This window comes from Meriones unguiculatus, chromosome 11 (assembly GCF_030254825.1).
Source record: "Meriones unguiculatus strain TT.TT164.6M chromosome 11, Bangor_MerUng_6.1, whole genome shotgun sequence".
Lineage (NCBI taxonomy): Eukaryota > Metazoa > Chordata > Mammalia > Rodentia > Muridae > Meriones > Meriones unguiculatus.
In genome coordinates this window covers 23,286,758-23,310,458 of record NC_083359.1, presented here as the reverse complement: position 1 = coordinate 23,310,458, position 23,701 = coordinate 23,286,758, and the positions used below count along the sequence as shown (strand labels likewise).

At 41.3% G+C, this 23,701-nt stretch overlaps 1 protein-coding gene across 2 annotated transcripts; it reads left to right on the top strand.

The window, feature by feature from the left end:
- Positions 1–688: 688 nt before the first annotated feature.
- LOC110554054 (hepatitis A virus cellular receptor 1 homolog) lies at positions 689–20,554 on the top strand. 2 transcript variants are annotated; one of them, XM_021646416.2, is made up of 8 exons: positions 689–737; positions 2,278–2,613; positions 5,011–5,205; positions 8,319–8,387; positions 11,281–11,330; positions 13,850–13,961; positions 15,225–15,261; positions 18,426–20,554. In XM_021646416.2, exons 1-8 carry the CDS (start codon positions 689–691, stop codon positions 18,526–18,528), a joined length of 951 nt encoding a protein of 316 aa, XP_021502091.1. In that variant the 3' UTR covers positions 18,529–20,554. The 2 variants fall into 2 exon arrangements, with proteins under 2 accessions (XP_021502091.1, XP_021502093.1); XM_021646418.2 differs by lacking the exon at positions 8,319–8,387.
- Positions 20,555–23,701: the final 3,147 nt, after the last annotated feature.

The following is a 23,701-nucleotide window of genomic DNA, read 5'->3' as shown; positions in this document are numbered from 1 at the left end:
AGAACTCTAAAGGGACAGAATGGTTGGCGTCATGTTCTGCCGACTATTTCTATTAGTCAGAAAGTAATTATGTCTCATGTGTGTTGTGTATGTTCTAAAGTTACCTTAATGTCCTTTATAACTCTCATTAAAATTCTTAGTATTTGGCCAACAGTTTGCAGCATCAATTTTCTGATCTCTTCTAAGTGTAGAGGCTGTTAAGTGCTAATAGTGTGGGGCCCCCGGCATAAATGCTGAGCTTATGGAGGAGTCAAGAAAGCTATTACTATCTTTAAGACTTACTCTATGAGAGTAAGTCAGAGAATCTTCTGATCGGAAGCAGAGTTAATGAAGTACTAGTCAGGCTTACTCATGGCTTTATGGTTGAGTAATTAAGAAGCAAAATCTGAAATCTAGAAGTTAGAATCTGAAGCCACGTAACAACCTTCATAAATGAGCTTAAAAGTAGCTGCCATATGAGAACATGAGGATTTAAATAGCTTAGCTAGCTCTTCCTTCAGAGCAGATTCTCCATAAAGCTGAGCGAACATTAGTGCTATTTTACCTAGGAGGATATCTAGGCATGGGAGTGTTCTGTGAATGGAAGGTTTGTACCTATACCCAATGCTTTTCTAGACCTGCTCAGTTATGATGTGCTGAGAGCCACAGCTAACCCGAGCATCTTATCACTGTCCTTCAGGTCAACGTCATGATGCATCCTCAAGTCTTCATTTTAGGCCTCATGCTCCTTCTTCCAGGTAAGTGAGTAGATGATCTGGGCATGCTGAGGAGTCAGAGGAGATGACAATCCTTGAGATTTTTGATTATGGGCTATGTAGTGAGCAGAGAACCATGATAGATTGTAGCTCCAAAGAAACTTGTGTGACCTGTATGAATTTCAAAACAGATAGCTAAATAAACATGACCCACAGGAACATGTGAGGCAGAAGGTGAAACATGTGCATATATGCGATGGACGAGCAAGGATGAGTACACATGCCTGCATGTGTTGGACAAGTATGGGTGAGAATACATGTATGTATGTGACAGACAAGTAATGGTGGTTGTAAGTGCATGCATGTGATAGTCAAAGGTTAATAAGAAATCAGAAACAGTGCTTTTCACGCATGGTGGCTGGTCAGAGTCAGCCTTCATTACAGTTCTTTGCGCCTTTTTGTTTATTTAAACCGTTGTCAATTGTGTAACTTAAAAACATTCTAACTAAAAACATTCCTTTAAAAGGGCAAAAGAACGATTAACAGTTGTCTTTGGGACAGGCTCTAAGTTAGTTGAGGCTGGCCTCAGACTCCATAGGTAGCTGAGGATCACCTCAAATTTTTGATCCTCCTGTCTCTACCTCCCGGAAGCTGAGATCATTGATGAAAAATGAAATACAGTTCTATGACTTAATTAAAATAGCATGTATTTTATTTGTGATACTAAACAAGGTATTTGGCAAAACCGTTTATGTGTTTCCCAGTAAGAAATATACTTATTTAAACCAACAAGAAACATGTTTTTTCAGATTATGTGTCAAACTCAGAGCCAAGGCCTGCATATAGGTGATTAGTTAGTGAATCTCACACTTCATTGCTTTGTTCTTTTGTTCTTATTTGTTTGTTTCCTGCTTGGGGGATTCAGCACAGGGCCTGGCATAGGCTAGCCAAGCACTGTATCACTGAGCTACATCCTCAGCCCTCAGAGTTCCTTTAAGATCATCATGGAAGGTATTGGTATTAGGATTTTTATTCTATCATTTCCGTAAGAATTATGTTTAATCACTTCAGTTTTTAAAATTGTATCATTCTGTGTCAACTTTCCAAGTGGGTCTTCCTCAAATTCTGGAATGTCACCAACTATAAGAAGGGATTTCTGCTTAGTGGGTTTTTGTTTATTTGTTTTGTGGGAGTTTGAAGCCAGCTTGTTTTATGCGCCAGCTTCAGGCCAGTCAAGGCTACAAAGTGAGACCCTGGCTCAAAACACCAAATAATAACAACAAAAATTAAGTTGTAATTCCCTGTACCCTTCAACCCCCCCACCCTATACCAGTGCACATACACTCCGTACACACACACACACACACACACACACACACACACACACCCTAAAGGAAAACACCAATAATAAGGAGAGGCTGGAGCTGTGTAGCATTTACCTCTTTTTCATAATACCATAAGTTCAATTCCACTCGAGTCCCATCCCCCTTTAATTTTTCTGAAAAGAAACAAAAACAAAATTTTAGGAAAATGTTCAGTACTAATTCTCCATCTCTCCCCTTCTCCCTTTTTGAAATCACAGGTGCTGTGGATTCTTATAGACTAGTGAAGGGGCTGGTGGGTCACCCTGTCACACTTCCATGTAATTACTCCTATCGTGGGGTCACAACCACATGTTGGGGCACAGGGGAATGCCCATCTTCTCAGTGTGCAAACACGCTTATCTGGACTGATGGATATCAAGTCACTTATCAGAAGAGCCCCCGATACCAGCTAAAGGGGAATATTTCAGAAAGAAATGTATCCTTGACAATAGAGGACGCTGTTCAGAGTGACAGTGGTCTGTACTGTTGTCGAGTGGAGATACCTGGATGGTTCAACGATCTGAAATTCACCTTTTCATTGGAAGTTACACCGGGTAAGCTTTCTTTTTTTTTTTTATTTCTTGCAAGTGAATGGAGTCCAGTGTTTGCTAATAATTTGGTCTTTTCCTGTAACAAAAGGGCTTTGAACATGTTGGTCATTAAACACTTGCTTTTGATTTTTTAAAAGAAGACGGTAAATCTCATGTCCTGAGAATACAGACATATGCCACCAAACCCACCCTTAAATATTCTCTTTTGAGTAGCAGAACAACCTTATTTGATTGGATGAGGTCCTAAAATCGACGATATTAATACAAAACCATGAGCTAAGTCAGCATCCATGTCCCAACTGTACTTGGGACAGTCTTGTTTGTTCATGAAACTGCACTCACCTTCCATTCTGGTCATTCCTCTGTGTAATGACAGATGAGCAACAGTGGAGAGTCTATAAGAGACTCTGATATACACTTCCCTCCAGTGAATTTATTAGAATGAAGATGCTCAATCAGAGGCCATGATTGGACCTTGACTTGGGAGGGAGGACATTAGACAGAAACAACACAATATTTGAAGTTCATATCTTGATGGCGGTGTGAAGAGGTTTCCAGGGGATGGGGGGCTTCTCAGTAAACCCTGAGAGAGGGAATAGGGGGAAAAATAGAAGGAGGGTAGGACATGAAGGAGAGGAAGGAGGGGGCTACCATCAGGATTAAAGTAGATATAAATAAACAAATAAATAAATAAATAAATAAGCGAGCTTATGGGCCATTCGAACCACCAAACCACACCAAACCAAACAAAAAACCATGGAGAGGAACTTCTTTAAGAGCAAGACCATAGCCAGGTACAGCAATGCATGCCTTTAATCCAAGAACTCAGGAAGGCAGAAGTAGGCAGATTTCTGCGAGTTCGAGGACAACCTGGTCTACAAAGCAAGTCCAGGAAAGCCCAGGCTACACAGAGAAACCCTGTCTTGGAAAAAAATAAAGGAAGATTTTTTTTCCCCTCCTACATTTGACCCCCTGAGCCTTCTCACAGGATGATGGAAGCTTTCTTTACTAACTTGAGCTATGCAGTCACTACGGTTTAGGGTCAACTTTGGCATCCTTTGAAGCTTACTCACCATTTACGGGGGAGTGCTGTATGATGACAGGACTCAGGTATGAAGCCTGAGTTCACAGCTCCTCACTAAAGAATCTCATGGAAAGCTGAGGATAAGCCTCACCAAACCCCACGCTCCACTGAGTCTCTGTTGTTTCTTGCTGCTGCCCTCCCTGAGAGAGTTCAACTGCTTGAACTCATTTTATTTTTTACGCAGAGAGAGAGAGAATGTGAGAGAGAGATATATAAGAAGGAATAGAGAGTGGTAGCTGCCATGACTGGAATGGCAGGGCAGGCAGAGGATTCTCTTCAAAGAGCAGCCTTCCAAATGATCTTGTCAGTAGTTCTCCTGAGGAGTCTGAGACCCAAAGTGAATAAATTGTAATAAATAAATACAATAAATACAAGAAAATTAAATTATATATAAATTATATATATATGTATATATGTATATATGTATATTGTCCAGGGAGGTTTTATACTGCACTCAAGCTTCTGTCCATGCGTTAGACTGGATCAGCCAGCTAGAGCCTAGGGGCAGACCAGGTTATAAGTAGACCATTTACTAGTGTGAACAGATTTATTGCAGCAAGCCACACCCACTCCTTGCTGTGCTGTGAGTGATGACTTTCAAACTGATTGACATGAGTACTTGCTACTGAACACCTGTTTTTAAGTTTCCAAACCAAAAACACTATCTGACCCTTTACAGAAACATAGCCCCATGCGCTACAGAAAAGTATCCTGAGGGCCAGTGCGATGGCTCAGTGGGTATAGGTACTCACTGCTAAGCTGATGATCTGAGTTCAATCTCTTGGCCCACATGGAGGAAGGAGAGAACAGACTCTGAAAAGCTATCCCCTGACATTACACAATCACTCAAACAAATGGATAAATAAATGCATTACATGTAAGTGGGATGCTCTTTTCCCACTACTTCCTTACACAAAATAGAAACAGTAAAGTTTTTTTCTCTTTATTTCAAGGTACAATCACACCGGATTAAGGTATTGCACCATATCCCACATAAGGGAGAGTCTTCAAAGCAATATTTCTTCATTCCCAAGCTCTTACTTTGTAGCCAGCACAGTTAATATAGAGGCAGATTACTTACAGGGGACGTAGGTCTGCTACACAAAAAAGAATGAGTGCTTGGCTCACTGCGTCCTTCCAGCACTACTTCGCCTTTGTTCCAGGCCTGGAACTCTGCACATTATCATCAATGACAAAGAATAGAATATCAGGAGGAGAGTTTTTGGCTGGGGACAGCCCCTCACTGGTTTCACAGTAGAAGCTCTTGTCTCTTCTTGCTCCACTGATCCTTGTTTCATCTTGATTTTCCAATCCAGAGATTCCCTCAAGTCCTCCAACAAGACCCACAACTACAACAAGACCCACAACTACAACAAGACCCACAACTACCACAAGAACCACAACTATCACAAGACCCACGACTATTTCAACAAGACCGACGCATGAACCAACATCAACCAGAGTCTCTACCTCTACTCCTCCAACACCAGCACACACACAGACTAAACCAGGTAAACACGTGTGTATCAGGGCCCATGGTCCTTCTCATAGGAGGTGGTAAGACACACAGTCACAGCATCAAGTCAGAAGAGTAATACAGGTGAAGGGTTCTGAACTGGTTCCCAAACAACAGCTTGACAGGGTGAGTGATTTTCCAATGCTAAGCTGCATTCCCTCCCTGCTGTGCAAGAGCTTGAAGAGGGAGGACACCCAACTTTCTTTGTCCCAGTTCCAGGGAGTTCACTACCAGCTAGACTGCGGTGGATCGTTGCTCTAGGATAGATGATGAGGTCATGGGAATCTGGCCCAGCTGGAATTTACTTTCTTATTAAAAAAATAAAATAAGGAATGACTGAGATCTAGAGTCAGGATAGGGACACTTTGGACCCTTTAATTCCATTCTGAAACTGGGCCACCCAGCTAAGGCCATAGTTCAGTGAAGCTAACATCTAGTGTTTCCTGAGCACCAGGCAACATGCTACATGCTTTATGATGCAGTGCTTAATTCTCAGACATTTGTCTGATATAGCTGGGATCTGTCCCTATTTCATAGTGACAGAAACTGACACAGAGTCAGAAAGTTCATGGTGGAAGTTATGAGACAGTCAGAAAGTTACTGAGACTCTGTCCTTGTTCACTTGAATTGAAAGCTTGTTCTCCTAACTCCAGGGTCAGGCCTCCCATCTTGGGCACAGATGTTTGGAGGGTTTCTTCAACTTTTCCATCTTCACTGGAAAAAACATCATAACACACCCGTTTAAACAGGCAGTGGATGCCTTGTAAAGTTTTGCTTTAAGGATCTTTTAATTCATTCATGTAGCATGAAAAGTGTAAAAAAAATATCCTTTATAGAAATAAAAAAAAATAAAACAAAACTCGGGGGGCTGGAGAGATGACTCTGAGGTTAAGAGCACTAGCTGCTCTTCCAGAGGTCCTGAGTTCAATTCTCAGCAACCACATGGTGGCTCACAACCATCTATAAGGAGATATAGTGCCCTCTTCAGGTGTGCAGGCATACATGCAGACAGAACATTGTATACATAATAAATAAATATTTTTTTAAAAAGAAAAGAAATTAAAAAACACATCAAATTTGAATGCATTAGGAAAGGATTTATCATAGTTATCATAGTCATGATTTTGATTGAGTCCATGTAGTTCCTGTTTCAAATTGCCTACAAGTAAGAGTTTAGATTTGCTATTAATGGGTAATTACTTGACTTAAAGTTGGGAAATAGCTTGTAATCCTGAAGGAAAGTTCAGGTTCAACCTTTCTACATCTCTGAGTGAAAAGACAGCTGTTAGAGAGCTTCTCAAAGCAGAAGCCACACGGCTCTTTTTGAGTAATCTGATAGTAGGTATTGATTACGCTGAGCTCTCATTGGCCTGCAGGCACATCCAAGCAGCAGACTCCTGAAGGACTGGCCTACAGGCCAAGTTTGCAAAGGACTCTAGGTTATAACTGGGATTTTAGGGCAGATGGTTTGTGAGAAAATCCGTTTTGTTCAAGGCAGCTGCACATCCTATAAAACTGAGGATGTTTTACAGCAATGTGAGGATCCCTCAGCATTGACAGAATATTTCAATACTTAGTTTTTGGTGCTTAAGAGGGTGGGCTCATGGGCTGAGTTTGGAGAACATAGATAAGTTCCTGGCTTCATTAAAAACAGGTTTAAAAGAGGAATGTTGGTTCATGTGTCCATATGGCCACTTCAGGGTTGGTATTGGTGGAATCTTATTTTTCTATTGTTAGTTTCCTAAAGATTGCTGTTGAGGGTTGAAGGGTCCAGCCAAGAGAGAAGGCAAATACTCTGGTGACTCTAAGAAAAGAACACAGATCTTCACACCCACTTCTTGTGCTCCTCCTAGCTATCCTATATTCTATTCATGGAATATAGAATGTGAGATTGTAAAGATTGTGGAGAAAAGTGACCCAGGCTGGGTTAAGACATAATGAGTTAAGCTCATTATGTCTTTTACCAAGAACAAAATGGGTATATAAATTTGTGTCCTCTTCTTTTTAATTGAGAAGGACAATCATATCTTCTTCCATGTTTGAGTGTAAGGGTAAAACAGGACAGAGGTGCAGAGAGGGAGGGTTTTGTTCAGATGGAAGGATCAGGTGGGAATGAGGGAAGGGATCCAGAAAGGCCACTGAGGGGCTATGAGGAAGCTCAGGTTTAGGAATTCCAGTCTGGCCACCAGCAACTTACTCTAAGAGCCTGTGTTGTTCTGAGAAGGGATGCATTTATAGGACTCAGAGAGAGGGAAGCTGCTCAGCTCTTCATGTGAAGTGAGCTATTCATGGGAAACATGTAGGGACTCCAGGAGGAGGAAGGGAAACATGGGCTGCACTAGAGAGTTCCATGTGGAAGCCTTTGGTGAGAAGTGGAAGATGAGTCAGATAACACAGGAAATCACTCTTGGTTAAGGAATCAGTGGAGAGACCTTGTCTCAGGCAGTCACTCACTCAATCAACCAACCTAGAGTAAGTAAATTCTAAATAGAGGGAGAAAGAAAAATTCCATAAGGTAAGGCAGGCTGCAGGATAGGAGTCTTCTTCAGAATGATACTTTTACCTTGACAAGAACTCAGAGATAAAATAGGGACTCTATTCCACATTGTTCAGTGAGCCCATCTCCCTGAAAATAAATGTGAATAATCTTGACCTTGAATAAGAACCTGTAGTGAAGAGGGTAGAGAGAAACTTCCAGGGACTTTTTCTAGAAAGTGAAATGCCCCTTGTCTTAATAAATCGTGATCCTTTGTGAACATCCCGTTCTCCACGTGTTACTATCAACTGTATGTTCCAAAAGCATTCAAGGGTCTAGAATGCAAAGTGTGAAACAGTTTTGAATCCAATAAAATTGTCCAGAATATTACAACACAGATCTCATGTTCTTGGGAGAGTGAAACAATTACAGACAGTGGCCATCTTGGATACATTTCTAAGAGGAGTCAGCAGATGCAGAAGTGAAAAGGAGGGAGACATTCTTGTATAGGAAGGTTGGGGGAGGTAGTGTGAAATGGAGATGGTACATTTTGGGTTAAGTGTTTCCATTTTCCTTGGTGGTAGCCAACTGTCTTCATAGCTGAAACAGTTCTTGCATTGTTCTCATTCCAGAAACCACTACATTTTGTCCATATGAGACAACAGCTAAGGTGACAGAAATCCCATTCTATAACACTACAGGTAACTATATTTATCCTTCTGATTCCCTTGGAAAGTTCAGATCTTGATAAAGCTGGTGTTGAAGAGCCCACACTCTCTGCCACAAGACATATCTCACATTGTCAGGGGTGGCAAAGACAGAGGTACAGTTTCATGCTACCCTCTACAGCAGCCTGAAAGGGTCCCTTCCCCATTGCGGACCACCATTCAGGCCAAACTAGGTTGTGAGGTTTTTTTTTTTTTTTTTTTTTTGAGGAAAACAATGTCAGGGAGAGTCAACATGATGGAGAGTTGCTTGTTTATCAGTAGATACTTAATACAGATCCTAAGCACAGGGGTCATTATGAAGAGAGATGTTTAAGAAAGAAATAGGACACACTGAGGCATGCTTGTCTCCCTATTAATTCCTTTGCTAATGTTTAATCCACAGTACAGTTGACTAAGAGCTGGAGGTATCTGAAAGGTGATTAGGTTATGAGTAAGACGTTGATGCATGCTGTTAGATCCTTTATGAGAGGTTTGATGGGGCTGATTTGCATTTTCCTTCCCTTTGGGACACACAAAAAGTATCATCTAAGAACAAAGGAGCATTCACCAGTTATCCAGTTAGTTTGTGTCTAGATCTGGGACTCCCAGTCTTTAGAACTGCGATCAGTGCATTGCTTTCTCTCTGTCTTTTCAAAAGATTTATTTATTTATTATATATACAGTTTTCTGCCTGTATGTAGATCTCCATCCCAAAAGAAGGTACCAGATTTCATCATAGATGGTTATGAACCACCATGTGGTTCCTGGGAATAGAACTCAAGACCTTTGGAAGAAAAGCCAGTGCTCTTAACCTCAAGCCCTTCTCTCCACTTTACTCATGCATATGTTTTGTTGTTAATTTACGCACTCTGTGCTATCTTGTTATAGCAACCAGAATAGCCTAAGGGGGGTTGAGAATACCAACAGCAGCAAGGAAGATACTTGCAGCCATGAAACCCTAACTTTCTTTCACTCACTCTGAACATTGGGTCTTACTGTCCATATTCAGGGGTACGCTATACTACCTCCTGTCTTTAACCTAGAGAGGAGTCATGTCTTCACCTGATCAACTGAAGTGATGCTGAACTCTGCCATTTTTCCTAGCTAGCTCTAAGGCAACAATAGTGTTAAGTTTTGAGAATGCTACATGCTAACCTTTGTGTTTCAGAGCTGGCTAATTGCTTGCTTAAGTTCTATCCAAACAAGGTCAGGTCTTGAAGGACTCTGCATGTGCATATGTGTGACTCAGTATTCTCAGTTGCTGCTTAACTGTGGCCTCCTCATCCCATGTGGCCTACCTTTACCCAGGCATTCCTGTATACCGGTTAGTTTAAAGTCACATGCAATGAACTCAGAGTTCGGAGGCTTAGATAACGGTGATGGTGACCTTGGCTTTTGAAAGGGAAATTATTAGAGTTTCCAGGCAGAACAAAATGAAAATAGTTAAAAACAACAACAACAGCAAAACCCCAAAACAACCCAACACAAACAAAACAACAACAAAACCCCCTAAAGGCAGAAGGAGCAGTTGTCTGCCTCTGTTCCCTGGTTCGAGGAAGAAGGAAGTGAGGAACTGGGGAGGGGAATCAATCTGTGTAATGCCATGTCATCTAATCCTGTTCAGAGAAGCACTTTCCAGAGTGGAGTAGATAATGGAGAAGCTGTGTCACTAGTATTGTTGAGACAATTGGCATTTTGGTTTGTAACTTGAGGTTCCTGGGCTAATTCCTTACTGAACCCATGTCTGCCTTCTGTCGGTGACCATTTTGCAAAAGCAAGAAAAATAGGGACAAGGGTAATTACATGGCCCCTCAATCACCTGTCTTTGATAGCTGTGCCTGCTAGAAATCTTACACACCATCTCATTGTATTATTTCATGGCAACTTATATCACTACTAGACTGGGGAAACTATAATTCTTGGGAGCCAGACACCTTTTAATTTATCTACCAATACTAGGCTCATTTCTTTTGACAAGTTGCTGAATATTTATCATTGGATAAAGGGTGTGATAGTTCTAAAGAAAATTCCATAGTATTCATCCTCCTCCTCACTGTTTCTTCATCACATCACAATAATAACATCACAAATGTTTTCAACACAGTGTTGAATGCTCAAGCATGCATTCCTAAGTGTTCATATCCAGGACCTGCAGTATGAAGGTCAATTTGCTAATGAACATGATTAGCATTGAATTTGAATTCTGTCAAATTTAACTTCATGTTACTGAGTCACTTGCTCTTATTCCTGGAAGGTCTTACTTAAGGACCTAAGTCACAATCAGAACCTAGACTGTAGATGTTGCCTCAACTTAGTCACTGCCTTTGGCTTGTTGGAAGGGCTCTCACACTGAGTAAAATGTAAACGAAGTAACGTGGAAACTGAGGAGGGTCAAGTTGTCCAACTGTATTCATGCTGGGCAATGTCAGCTTTTGCAGTACAAGGGTGTTCCATTGACCTGTAGTGTTTTCACTTATTGTGTGGGCATTATGTGTATGTGTTGCCTGCAGAGTTGTCTGTCATTTGATAAAATTAGAAATATATGCTCATTTGCTCCTGCATCTGGAAATGTAGTTAAGGGAATTCTTAGTAGGATTTTATAACTCCTATATATGCAGATACTCAGCAGGAAGAGGATTCTGTATTTCATTCAGACACATAGAAACAATGAAAACAATATATTCCTTGTTATTAAATAGACATTTCAAAAATGCTTTGCATATCTAAAAGTTCAAAATTTTGGGCCCAGAGACTCTCCTGCCATGTTAAATCCTGACTGTCACAAGGTATTAGACCCACTGGCCTTGTGGGTAATATTTGCAGATATATTAAAAAAAGAAATCTTACAATCTTGTATTGATAACTAATTTTCCTTCTTGTTGAACAGATTGGACTATCACTGTGACATCCTCAGAGGACTCTTGGGATAATTACACTGTAAGCATATTCCTCCCTAAATTATTAACCTTGTTCACTTGTAAATCTTTTGGGAAACAATTTGTATTTAAAGATTTTGTCTGTAAAAATTAGTTTACAGGCATTTGAGTCAAAAAAAAAAAGAAGAAAAGGAAAAGAGTCAGATACAGTGGTATATTCCTGACTCATTGAACTCAGGAAGGTAGTAAAGACCAGAAGTTGGAGGCCAGCCTCCAAATAGACACTTGGGCTACATTGTGAGATCTTGCCTCAAACACTGTGTATAAACAAATTTATAAGTATATAAAAGTAAAGAAATTAAAATGAAGAACTTGATGCTTATAAAGGATGTTTGAATTCAAGAAGTTCATTTAGGAACCCCTAATATTGTTTTCTTACCCAATGATCTGTAGAGCCCATTGGTGATTTTTTTTCCACAAACAAACCTACTCATTATGTCTAAGGTCTTAGACATTCTGAATTTTGCATGATTTTTTCTAGAGAAAGTCTAGGAAAAACTAAGGCAGTCCAGTCGCAGGATTCTTTCCAGAGTTCTACCTCTATGAAGAGCGGAAATAGGATTATCAAAAACGTTTTTCCTCTTGACTATAGGAAGAAACAAGATTTGTTTTAGTATGTTTAAGTAGCACAGGAGAAATGGGGGTTGAGGTAAGAGAAAAGCCATCTACTGATTAGCAAGGATCGTTTGATTATTGAAAGCAGCAGAGTCCTTGCTGGCATGTGCAAGGCCCTTGGGTGTGAACTGCCAAAAACCACCTAATGAAAACAACAGCTACAGAAAACATTTAAGCCAAAGTGGAGATATCCATATAAGGGCAAATGGCCTTATGCCTTACCTATTGACAGTCAAAATAAAACACATAAACGCTGATAGTAAGTTTCTTTTGTTTGTTTTTTGAGACAGATATTAATGCAGTCCAAATGACCTCAAACTCGATGCATAGCTGAGGATAACCCTGAACTCCTGATCCTGCTGCCTCTATCTCCCAAGTGCTGAAATTATAGGTGTGGATCCCACCATAGCAGCCCCTTCCTTGGAGACATCATCTCATTTCATAACTCAGGCTGTCCTAGAACACCCAATCTCTCTGTCTCAGCCTACTGAGGACTGGGGTTATAGGCCTGTGTCACCTTGTGCAGTCTGATACTAAGAAAAGTAATGACTTATTTGACATTAGCAGCCAGTGGCCTGGTATATATGGGAAGAACCTGTGTATACTAGTTAAATATCAGAAACCATTATGCACATGTTGCTAAGGGACCAGCTTATGGTTATATATAAAGCAAATGAGCACAGCATATGGAGATTGTTCTTGCCCTCAGTCACCTGTCAAACAGTCCTGGTAAGCAACAGGGGGGAAGAATCTTGATTCTGGATATGTCAAACTGTCTCTAGGTGCGCTGAAAGCTCGCACAGCAGCACTCAGTACTGTTTTCAGATGCTTACTTATTTTTGTATTTGAGACAGAATCTCATGTACTTCCAGCTGGCTTTGAAATTGCTGTGTACCTGGGAAGGGTCTTGAGCTCTCAGTCCCCCTACTTCCACCTCTTAGCTTATGAGATTAAGGTGTACACCCCATGCCTAGCAACAGCAGCACAGGTCAACTTTCTGGATGCTATCTCATGCAAAGACTGAACAAAATTCGGGAAGATGAATGAGAAAGGATAGGCATTGCGGCCATTCATAATCAGGAAAATGTTATGAAGTAGAGGTTCACGTGGGCATGGTGGACAGCCCTGTCATCCAAACACTCAGGAGGTGGAGGCAGGAGGAGCAGAGGTTCAACATCATTGTCAACTAGTGAGTTCCAGGTCAGCCTAGGATAGAGAAGACCCTGTCAGAATACTGAACAAATATGGACTTTCTTTTATATTCTTCACAGTGTTTGCCAAGAAGTACTTGGAAGTACCTTACCTACTGAAACTGCTGTTTGTAGCTGTAGACACAGAACTCACAGAGCTGAGCTAATGTTCCAGGGTCTCATTGACTGAGCACAGGAGCTGGGCTTGTGATCCAGACATGAGGCTCAGACACAGGCAAAGACCTGAACTCATGTTCCACTTCCTGCAGTTAGACCATCTCCAGGGCTCTGCTTAGGGTAGTAGGCTACTGATGCACTATGACAGGGCCTAAGCTGAGGCCCAGCCTGTCTCATGCTTACTCCACCTGTGGTGATCCTGGTCACCTGCAGCAGGACACCAGGGTGGAGTCTGCTTCTGTGTGATCACGGGGTGTTAATCAGGCTGCATCCGTGAGCATAGTCTGCCTAGATTTTTATTTTTCAGAAAGTTGTTTATTAGAATTCCATCATTTCTACTTTTCTTCCGCTCCAAACCCTTTCATATGTCCCTCTCACTTTCTCTCTAATCTATGCTGTATAGTTCTTCATATTCCGCACAGTCCACAGGCCGGGATAGGGTCTAGCATGTTTTCTGTTCCTCTCCCTCGGTGCCCCTTTGGTTTATTTACATCTGTTTATTTATTACTACTGTTGCTTTAATTTATTGTTTCTTTAGGGAGCGATCCCTACACAGAAGCCGAGGACGAACACGACTAAGGGCTTCTATGTCGGCATCTCCATTGCTGCTCTGGTGCTGCTGCTGCTTCTGAGCACCATGGTTATCACCAGTAAGTGATTTCCCGACTGTCTCCAAGGAAGGAGAGCCAGGGTTCTCAGTCCCTCTGACTGCCTTTAAGCAAGTGCACATGCCATGGAGGTTGTGAGTTCACATGATTTCCATATCCATGCCCCAAGGGTTGTGTTAGAAACTATAAAGCACGACAGGTACTTGATGAGAGCTCAGTGATCTTAAACCATTGCTACTGTGTCTCCAAAGAGTTGTTCTATAAAGCCACAGAGTTTATATTCTAGTAAAGTTAGCTGAGGTGTTGGTTGGGCACCCAAGAACAACATGCAGTACTAGACAACGCTGTTGTTCCTTAAGCTCATCCTTTGTCTTTCGGTAAATGCCATCAAAAGGGAAACATTATTAACATCCTCTTTAAAAGAAATTAAATACTATGACAGAAGAGATTTTGTAGAGTCTTGAGACTTTAAGGCCTATGATGAGTTCTCTCCTCTCCTACCCTTGGGATCTAGTTTGTTGTCCATAATGATACTGTCAAAAAATTTGGAAGATATTTAGTAGAAGAGGAAGCATCAAAGTTGGTGGGAAAGTCAACTGAGTAAAGCTGGGACAGACTATTGGAAGGTGGCACTCAGGCCTGCACAGTCCTCTTCAGGAGGGTTTGTGCAATTGCAGGAGGTTCTCCTTCCTGGCTGTGTAGCTCATTCTCTGTGTAGGAACATCAGCCATTGACACTTCAAGTCACCGCCCTTGAGCTCTGTATTGACCTGATTCACAGAATAAGGCAGAAAATGGGAATCAAGAATAAGCCTGTCAGATTTCAAGATTTTTCCTCTAATTATTTAAAACATGTTCTTCCAAAATGACTATTTAAGGTGGTTCTACTGTCATGTGCCTATAATCTCAGCATCCTACAAGTCTTTAGCATCCTGGGATACCTACCAGATTGTGTCTAACAGGGAGAAGTACTTAGAACTCGAGTAAATGCCAGTGTGGTTTATTCTCCCCTCAAGGACTTGTTCTCTGGCAGCCCATGAGAGAAATCTAGACTTGTTTGTTTCTTTCTCTGAACAATAGTCTAACGTTGTCACTCTAGTGAATTAGTCTAGGTGGGTGAATGTACCAAACAATGATCAAGAAGATCCTCCCTGTGGTATAAGAAGACATTACCCAAAGCTACCAGGGGGTTGTTCAATTAAAAACAGAAACAATATCCTTGATTAGAAGAAAATATCATGAGTGTTTCTGATGACATGTTCAATTCTCCTTTCAACTTCTCTCGCCATCTTCCACCCCAATTTAGGGCACGTACTTATGAAAAAGAAGTCGGGGTGTCTAAGGTAAGCTGCCATGGGTTGTGCCTTTTTGCCTTATCAGTTGAGATTTTTTGCTCTGTGTCTCCTTTGCCAGTAAATCATTCTTTCCTGATTGATTTAATGACTGTTTGGATGATTTAAGACAGGGTTTCACTCTGTGGCTCAGACTGGCCTGGAACTTTCTATGTAGCCTAGGCCAGGCTAGAAATCACAATCCTCCTGTTTCACCTCTTTAGTTCTAAAATTACAGCTGTGTTTCACAATGCTCAGCTCCTATTCTGCACCTTCAAAATGTAGTTTAATGAGACCCTTCCTTAATATCCTCACTTCTCAGAGATATTTTCTGCATTTTGTATTTATCTACATTTATTGAGGGACAGGAACAGAAGATATCTCAACATCAGAAACAGAATTCTAATCTCTTAGAGGAGGATACTGCATTGTGAGTTTTGCTTCATGGAGCTGATATTGAATGAGTTGCTTCGATACACTCTTGTTTCATTCAGTGTTTTCTTTCTTTGAGTACCTGGTCTACCAAAAACTGATAAAGAGCATATGAGCTATTTGACAGGCCCTTTCAGGCAAGTAAGATGGGGGTGACAGGTTCTAGTGGTGGGCTGTTTGAGGGAGCCCCAAAAGTGCAGGAGATTTAGAGGGAGATAATTCCTGAGGTGTCAGGGAGTGTGGTATGGCCAGTGTCTCCACAGCTGCTCTCCGGTCCCCTTCCCTCACCACACTAGTGTCTGCCTTCTAGTGAAGAGCCTAGAGTGCAGGCCCTTCAGTCTGCTCAGGAAGCTCTCTTAGTCTCTCCAGTGGAAGTTCCCTGTACCTCCTCTGTGCTATCTGGTTATCAGCCTTGGTCTGAAGCCATCTTGTCTTCCTCATTTCATTACATATTTACTGTACCAAGAACCATTTCTTGCAATCAAAATTCATGTCCTTCAGGCTGCCATCCATAGGTTTACCTGTGTGCATGGTAATCACAAGAGTTGTCCATAGACCATGTCCTGAACAGTGCCAGCCCATCATAAGGGCTTCATACAGTTAGTTCTTATTGCGTTTCAGTCACAGCTTTCCCTTCACAGTATTAAATGTATAAGGTAGGAACTACTGTTACTCTCATCCTACATTTTAGAAATCAGATTCATAAATAGGAAGGGGTATCTGAGGTCACACTACACCATCTTCAAGCTCAGGAACCCACGCATATAAATCCAGCTGCTAAATGAAATATAATAGAAATGGAACTACCTGCTTCTGAAAGTGGAAACAGAGTATTTCTTTTAGTTGGAAGAACACAGAATCATTTTAGTCTGTAATTTTTGTCCCTTTATTGGCAAATTATTTCTTTTTAAGGTTTAAGAGATGTGAGAGAGAAAATAGGTGTAGGAATAGGTAGACGTGTGTACATGGACAGTACAGGGACAAGGCCCTGGAGAGGACAGGCATGAGCTGTCCTTGTACACATGTGTGGGGGGAGCATCCTTCTCTATCACTCACTTTGTCCCCTGAGACAGAGTCTTCCTTGGACCTGCAAATCACATTGTTTGCTTTCACTGGCAGTAGAAAGACCCAGGGATCCTTTTGTCTCCACCTTCCCAGAGCAGGGTCCAGGCTGCAGGAGATATTTCAACTGTTACCATTAAGGGGCTGTCATTCGACAACTTTGCATATCAGAGAAAACACAACTAGGAAAAGAGGGGGACAAGGTGGCACACACCTGTTATCTCAGCACTCCATAAGCTAAGGCTGGGGACTGTAAGGTTAAGCCAGCCCAGACATCTAGAAACACTGTGTCTAAAAATAAATAAACCCAGGTGTGGTGGCTCACACTTTTAATTCCATCTCTCAGGAGGCTGAGGCAGGAGGATCTCTGTGACTTTGAGGCCAACCAGTTCTCTATAGGGAGTTACAGGATAGCCAGGGCAACAAAACCAAATGAATGAATAAATAAATACAATGAAATATGAGTAAATAAAAAGCAAGAAAGAAAACCAGGAAACCAAATTAACCACTACTTGACACCTTCTGGTGCTTCCTGGTGACTTCTGTCAGTTGCGTCACACTGTGTCCTCTGAGTGTCTTGATCCTCCACTGTTTCCCTACATGTGTGACTGTCCCAGGCAGAATGACACTTGCTCTCTCTTGTTATTGTAAATCTCAGCACAGGCAAGTTCTTTATGTGGCTGGCTGGAAAGCTCCATTTTGGTTCTACGTTTTAGTAGTAGATGGACAACTGTGTACAAGTGACGGAACTCCACTATGTCCCACCATCACTCATGAGTTAAAGTTAGTCTGTTTTCTTCTCTCATTTGCTCTTCCATGAGTTCTAGGAAGCTCAAATATCAGTCCACCATGGCTACCCTGATTAAAGGGGCACAGAATGAGCTCATCAAATGAAGCCCTTCCCATAGCTGTTGGGATGGGCCAGCCATAAACACCAGCAGTCCTTTCCCCAAATTAATTCCTTTCAGTTCCATGACTGATAAATTTGTGCATGCGGTATATTCAAATGAGTGTCATAGAAGTAATCTTTGAAATTATGGCACACATACCAGCCCCCGTGAAAGGCACTGTATTATTGTTTTTGATGCTTTTCTAGTCTATACTTAAAAGTTAGAGGATGTAGATCCTGGACAAGTTTCAAAACCCATTCTTAAAAAAAAATCAACCTTGTATTGTTTTGCACATGATGTGTGTGGTGGTGGGTGATGTGTCATGGCACCTGTGGAGGTCAGAGGGCAACATGGTGGAGCTGGTTCTTTCCTTCTACCTTTCCATAGGTTCCCAGGGATATCACTCAGGTCACCAGGTATTCCTAACCCTTACTGAAGTGTCACAGTCCAATGTCAATCAGTTCTTAGTCCAGTTCCAGAATGCACATCTTGATGAGGTACCTGGGTCTGATGTTAGAATCTGTCTTTTTAGACCTTCCACGTTTGTGTTCTATTACATAAGTAATATGAAAGATTCAAATATGAACTTTTTAAAAATAATTCTTATTCAGTCTGATGCCTATTAAACAAATTTTTCTACGACTTAATACCAAGGCCCTGTGTGGTGTTGTTCACTGTTACAGTTTTTGTGCATGGGGCTCCTGGAGTCCTGAGTATGTGTCATCGTGAAAGTTCTTCTCGGACCTGCAAGGTTCCCTCTTGTCCTTTCAACACCTCTCTCTCTCTTTGCAGTGTAGTAGCCTTCCATGCCTCTAAGACTGGAGCCTCACAAAACAGAGTGGTCATGTATCCCAGAGCTGAAGACAACATCTATATTATAGAAGACAGTCCATGAGCTGCTGAATGGGTCACAGTGGCCCTCTGAGGGGTCTTCTGCCTGAAATTACAGAAAGTGCAACTGATATCACAGAGACAAACACCCTTTCCAGCCCCGGGACTATTTTCTGTGTTGATTCTTCCAGCTGCAGTGGAGAGGGTGACCCTGAGCTGGCTATACACAAACTCACGGTTAACATCATCCCAGTTCTCACATCAACACTGCCTCCATGTCTCCACTCCCTGTAACACAACATCTCAAACATGAACATTTTAGAGTTTAGTGTTTCCTTAGTCAATGTAGTCATTGGTAATACAGGAAATAGACTTCTGTCTTGGTTGTTACAACCATTAACAAAAGAGAATAGGAATTAAAAGTAAAAAATAAAAATAAAAGTGAAGATTGGTGAGAAGGGGTATCCTGAATTTAGAAATATTTCATGGTCATGTTTTATCTACTGTGTTGTAATTTGAAATGTCACTTCCTCTATCTTCCCCAAAGAGTAAAACCGAGATTTTAACCTCTCTCATAAAGATAAATAGAAGGGACTCTAGCACCACCACTATAGGTGGCCATGCTTTCTCAAAGCTCTGAAAATATGACACATTATTATGTGGTTGATATTAGGATAAGGATCAGTGTTCCATATCAGGAGAAGTTACCATGGTGATTATGGAACAGGTGGACAGCAGTGGAAGAAATGGATGAAGGGGTTGAGTTCATTAGTGCTATTTCCACCTCACTTCTGTCTTGATGTTCACTGTTCCCATACTCACCCACTGAGCTCTGAAGGAGGTGCTAGAAGGAGGCAATGCAGAAATGAAAGGGGAATGAGAAAGCAGGACACAGGCTCTCAGCTGAGAGAAGTTCTATTCCAGGTGGGACAGAGCTTGGGCCTGTCACTGGTTTCCTTCAGAGTTCTAATTTCATTTCTTTTTTTTTCTGTCTTTTTTTAATTGTCTTCAGATCATGTTTATGTTTAAATTTAGTTCAGAAAGACAAAGCAGCTTCCTCAGAGTGAATCAGTTTGTCCCAGTCAATGAAATATTTGGTCTTGCTAAGAGTGAGCAAAGGCTGTTGTGTTGATGTTTGGCAAGAGGGTGTTAATTTCTATTTTTTTTAATCATTTAATTTCTATTTCAACCTAAGTAATCCCTGATGCCCACTCAGGGACACTCAGCCTATAGCAGCCAAATGGGCTTCTCTCATCCGCTCTAAAAATGTGTTGTTTTTACTACTGTTTTTTTTTTTTTCTTAAGTTTGAGACAATTACACATCAGAGCAGGGCTTTAATAATGGCAGCCTGATCTGTAGCTTTTCTAGAACAATTTGTCAGGATCACCTTGAGTTCTAGAGTGGTGAGGCCCTAGATGGGGCCATCTGTTCCCACACTCTCCTTCCTGCCCCTTCTCGTCTCTGTCTGGTGGCTGCAGGGCTCTGAGCTTGTGATGGCTGCTCTGCTCTGCAGTCTTTCTAGAGACCCATGATAGACATGAAGGGGTCTGGGAATCTGTCTGTCTGACCCACCTAGTGTTTCTAATGTTTGCTTGAACTCAAGAACATGATGATTAGTGACGTTCTGTGAAACAATGTATGTGGGACCCAGTAGAAAATATGTCATATATATGAGCAATAATGTAAGTAGTAACAGTAGGGTAACTTTTCTGTGTGTTTCCCATCTATTTGCTTTTATCATTTCCACACTTACCTTGGTGGAGGGTGGTCACTGCAATGAAAGGTTACTTGTGAAAAAAATCTTTTAACAGTGAAGACCATCCCAGAATGCAAGTCTCCATTCTAGCAAATTTTGTAGTAACTGCCACTGTTGAGTTATAGCTGGGTCAATGACTTCTTATATTATTACAACCATGAATCTATTTTTGTATGTTGTCTGATCTGTTCTTAAAATAATGTTTCCCTTTTATATATTTCATGTTTGTAACTTTGTTATACTATAGGAAAAAAATCATTAATTGAGAGGATCGCTAGAAAGATCCAAGATAAATTATGTTAAAGTTCAAAAAAAATTTTTTTATCTTGAATTTTCAAGACACCATTGATTCTGTTAACTATAATTGGCAATGGAACAGTCCATTACTATTTTGTTTTGTTGTTTTTATTTTTGTTTTGTTTTGTTTTGTTTTCTTTCTTTTTTTTGAGACTGGGTTTGTCTGTGTAGCCTTGACTGTTTTCTTTAAAATTTTTTTTATTTAACTTTTATTAATTACACTTTATTCATTTTGTATCCCCCCATAAACCCCACCCTCCTCCCCTCCCAGTCCTACCCTCTCCCCGCCTTTCTGCATGCATGCCCCTCCCCAAGTCCACTGATAGGGGAGGTCCTCCTCTCCTTCTTTCTGATCTTTGTCTATCAGTTCTCATCAGAAGTGGCTGCATTGTCAGGGTTCTATGTTATCTCCATGAATAGTCCTCGGTTGGGCCTTAACTGTTCTAAACATAGTTTCTTCAACAGGCTGGCCTTGAATTCAAAGATCCTCCTGCCTCTTCCTCCCTGAGTTCTGTGATCACAGGTGTGCACCACTGCGCCCGGCTGCATTACAATACTTAACAGTTACATTTTATTTTTATGTTTTTTAGATCAGGTCTCACTGTGCAGCCCCAGTTTGCCTGTAATTTCCTCTGTAGACCAGGCTGGCCTTGATCTCACAGAGCTCCTCTTGCTTTTTTGCATCCCAAGAGCTGTGATTAAAAGTGTGTGGCACCTTCATGCACATTTTACTAAACATTTAAACTTATGAAACTTTACACATCTTATGAAGCAAACAGTCCTTTTTAGATAGCTGTGTGTGTAACTTGGAGAAAACTGAAGATGGGATATTGAGCAGCTGTCTCACCTCAGCCATGTGCACTTTCACTAATAAAAACTATTGTTTCTTAACTTGGAAAACTGACTTGCCATTATTTTTTTCTAGCTCACCAGTTGACTTTGGCTAGCCATCTTCACCTTACTATGTGTAGGCTCACAGGACATGGGCAAATTGGGTTAAAATTTGTCACAATTTAAGCGGGGGATAAGTGTTCTTTTCAGGAGTAGGGATCCAACAGAGTCCACTTCTGAACTCTAAGATCCTGAGAAGCTGCAGGTTAGGTGGGAATGTAAAAGGACATCATTTCTGGTGCATTAATCTATTGATTAATTCTGAGGCAGATGATTTACGTAGAATCTACTATAGGAGTTATGATGATCTATAGCCTGGTTTTTAAATGTTATTGAAGTTTAACTCATGATTTTATATTTATGATTCTATTTTATACAGTTGTATTACTTTGCTTTTATGATTAGCTGGAGGAGTCTTTGAAGTTTGGGGAAATGTCAAGGGCTTGTCAAGACCTTTTGCAACGTTGGCTGCTCTTTGAGTCACCTAGGGAACTGAACACTGCCTAGTGATCTGTTAATTGGGATCCGAGAATGCCAACTCCTCGTGTCCTGAGTGTTTCATTTTCTCTAAATGATTTCTGTGTGTGACTCCGACCAAAACCCAGTGATCTAGGGAGACTCGGAGGGGAGAGGACAAAGGACAGAATGCGTACTGATGTCTGAATTAAGCCCTCTGGAAAAACATAAAATGGAACAGTACAGTACCAAGAATGGGTGAGGGCAGGTGTGCAACCAAGTAGTAAGTGGAAAAGGCATGAACTCAGTGACAGCAGATCCAAGTCTGGGTTTCAGGAGGGAGTATTGGGAAGAAGGAGTCTGAGTGTCCCATGCCTTTGGGAGGCTTCTGAGGAAGTTGGTGCACAGCTGTTAGCTGACTCTGTCCTGGGTCCTCAAAGGACTCAATGTTTCACCACAAAAACCATTTAAAAATAAAAAAAGAAAGAAAATCCCCACTTTGCTGTGGGGAAATGCTCGAAGGTGACCCCTACTCTGTCCTGCAGAATGCTGATGTGGGCTGGCTGTCTTCACCAGTTTCTGCACCTGCAGGAGCCTAAAAATACTTTGATGATGACCCAGTCATATTTTTAAACACATTTTGTTTTTTAATAATAGTTTCATGCTCACAGCAAAACTAAATGGAAAGTGCAGAGATTTCCCACAAAACCATCTTCCCCATCCAACACACACACAAACACACATGCAAACACACACACACACACACACAGTTTGAAAGGAAGAGAGAATGAGAGAGAGCAAGAGGGAGAGTGAGATAGAGAGGAGAACAAGTTGGGAGAGGGAGGAGAGGAAGGGGAGGAGAGAGACAAAGGGGGAAGGAGGGAGCGAGGCTTTGCCAGCCTTGGCATTTCCCATCATCACAGCACAGATGCCACAACTGATGAGACAACATCGACACAATTGTCAACTGAGTCTATATACCCTTTTGCTTTAGGTTGTTCGTTCTGAGTTTTGACAAATGTGTTATGTCATGTACCCACCACTATTGCTTCAAAGAGAATAATGTGACAGGCCTGGACACTGTTACATCTAGCTTCCTCCCCCTCTTAAATCCCATCTTAACATTTTTGTAGTTTTATATTTTGTTCCTCCTTTTTTTTCTTTATAGTTCTTGTTCGTTTGGAGGTTTAATTTTTAAAATATTTTTTTATTTTTTGTGTATGTGTGTGTGCCTGACTAGAGAGACCAGAAAAGAGTGTCAGATTTTTTGGACTGGAGTTACAGGCAGCTGTGAATCACCTCACCTGTCCTTGTGTGTCTTCTGTAAGAACAGCAGTCTCCCTAACTGCTGAGCCATCCCTCCAGCCTTAAGTTTTTACTTTTTTAGATAGGATCTTCCTGTAGAGTAGGCTAGCCTCTAACTTGTGATCCTTCTGCCTCAGTGTCTCGAGTGCAGAGATAACAGGTGTGCAGAACAGCATAGCTCCTGACTTTACTGATGAATACCATTTATTTCACTGCTGGAGTGCACTAAGCTTATTGATTCATTTGCTGTTGGGGGACAGTTTGGAAGTTTCCAAGTTCTGGGAACTGTGAGCTAAGCTGCTGTAAGCGTTCACGTGCAGGGATTTTGGGGTTGGGATGAGTTTTCTACTGATTTAGGTATCAAGAATGGAGGGACTCTGGGTGAGACGTTAGTAAATCCAGAGGCTGCCTCTTTGTGAGCTTATGAAGGCATTAATTAGATAAACAAAACAAAAGAGACTTTATCCCAAAGAAGGAAATTAGAGCTTCAGAGTCCACCAGGAAAGTGAAAGGGTCCCTGAAAGGGAGAGA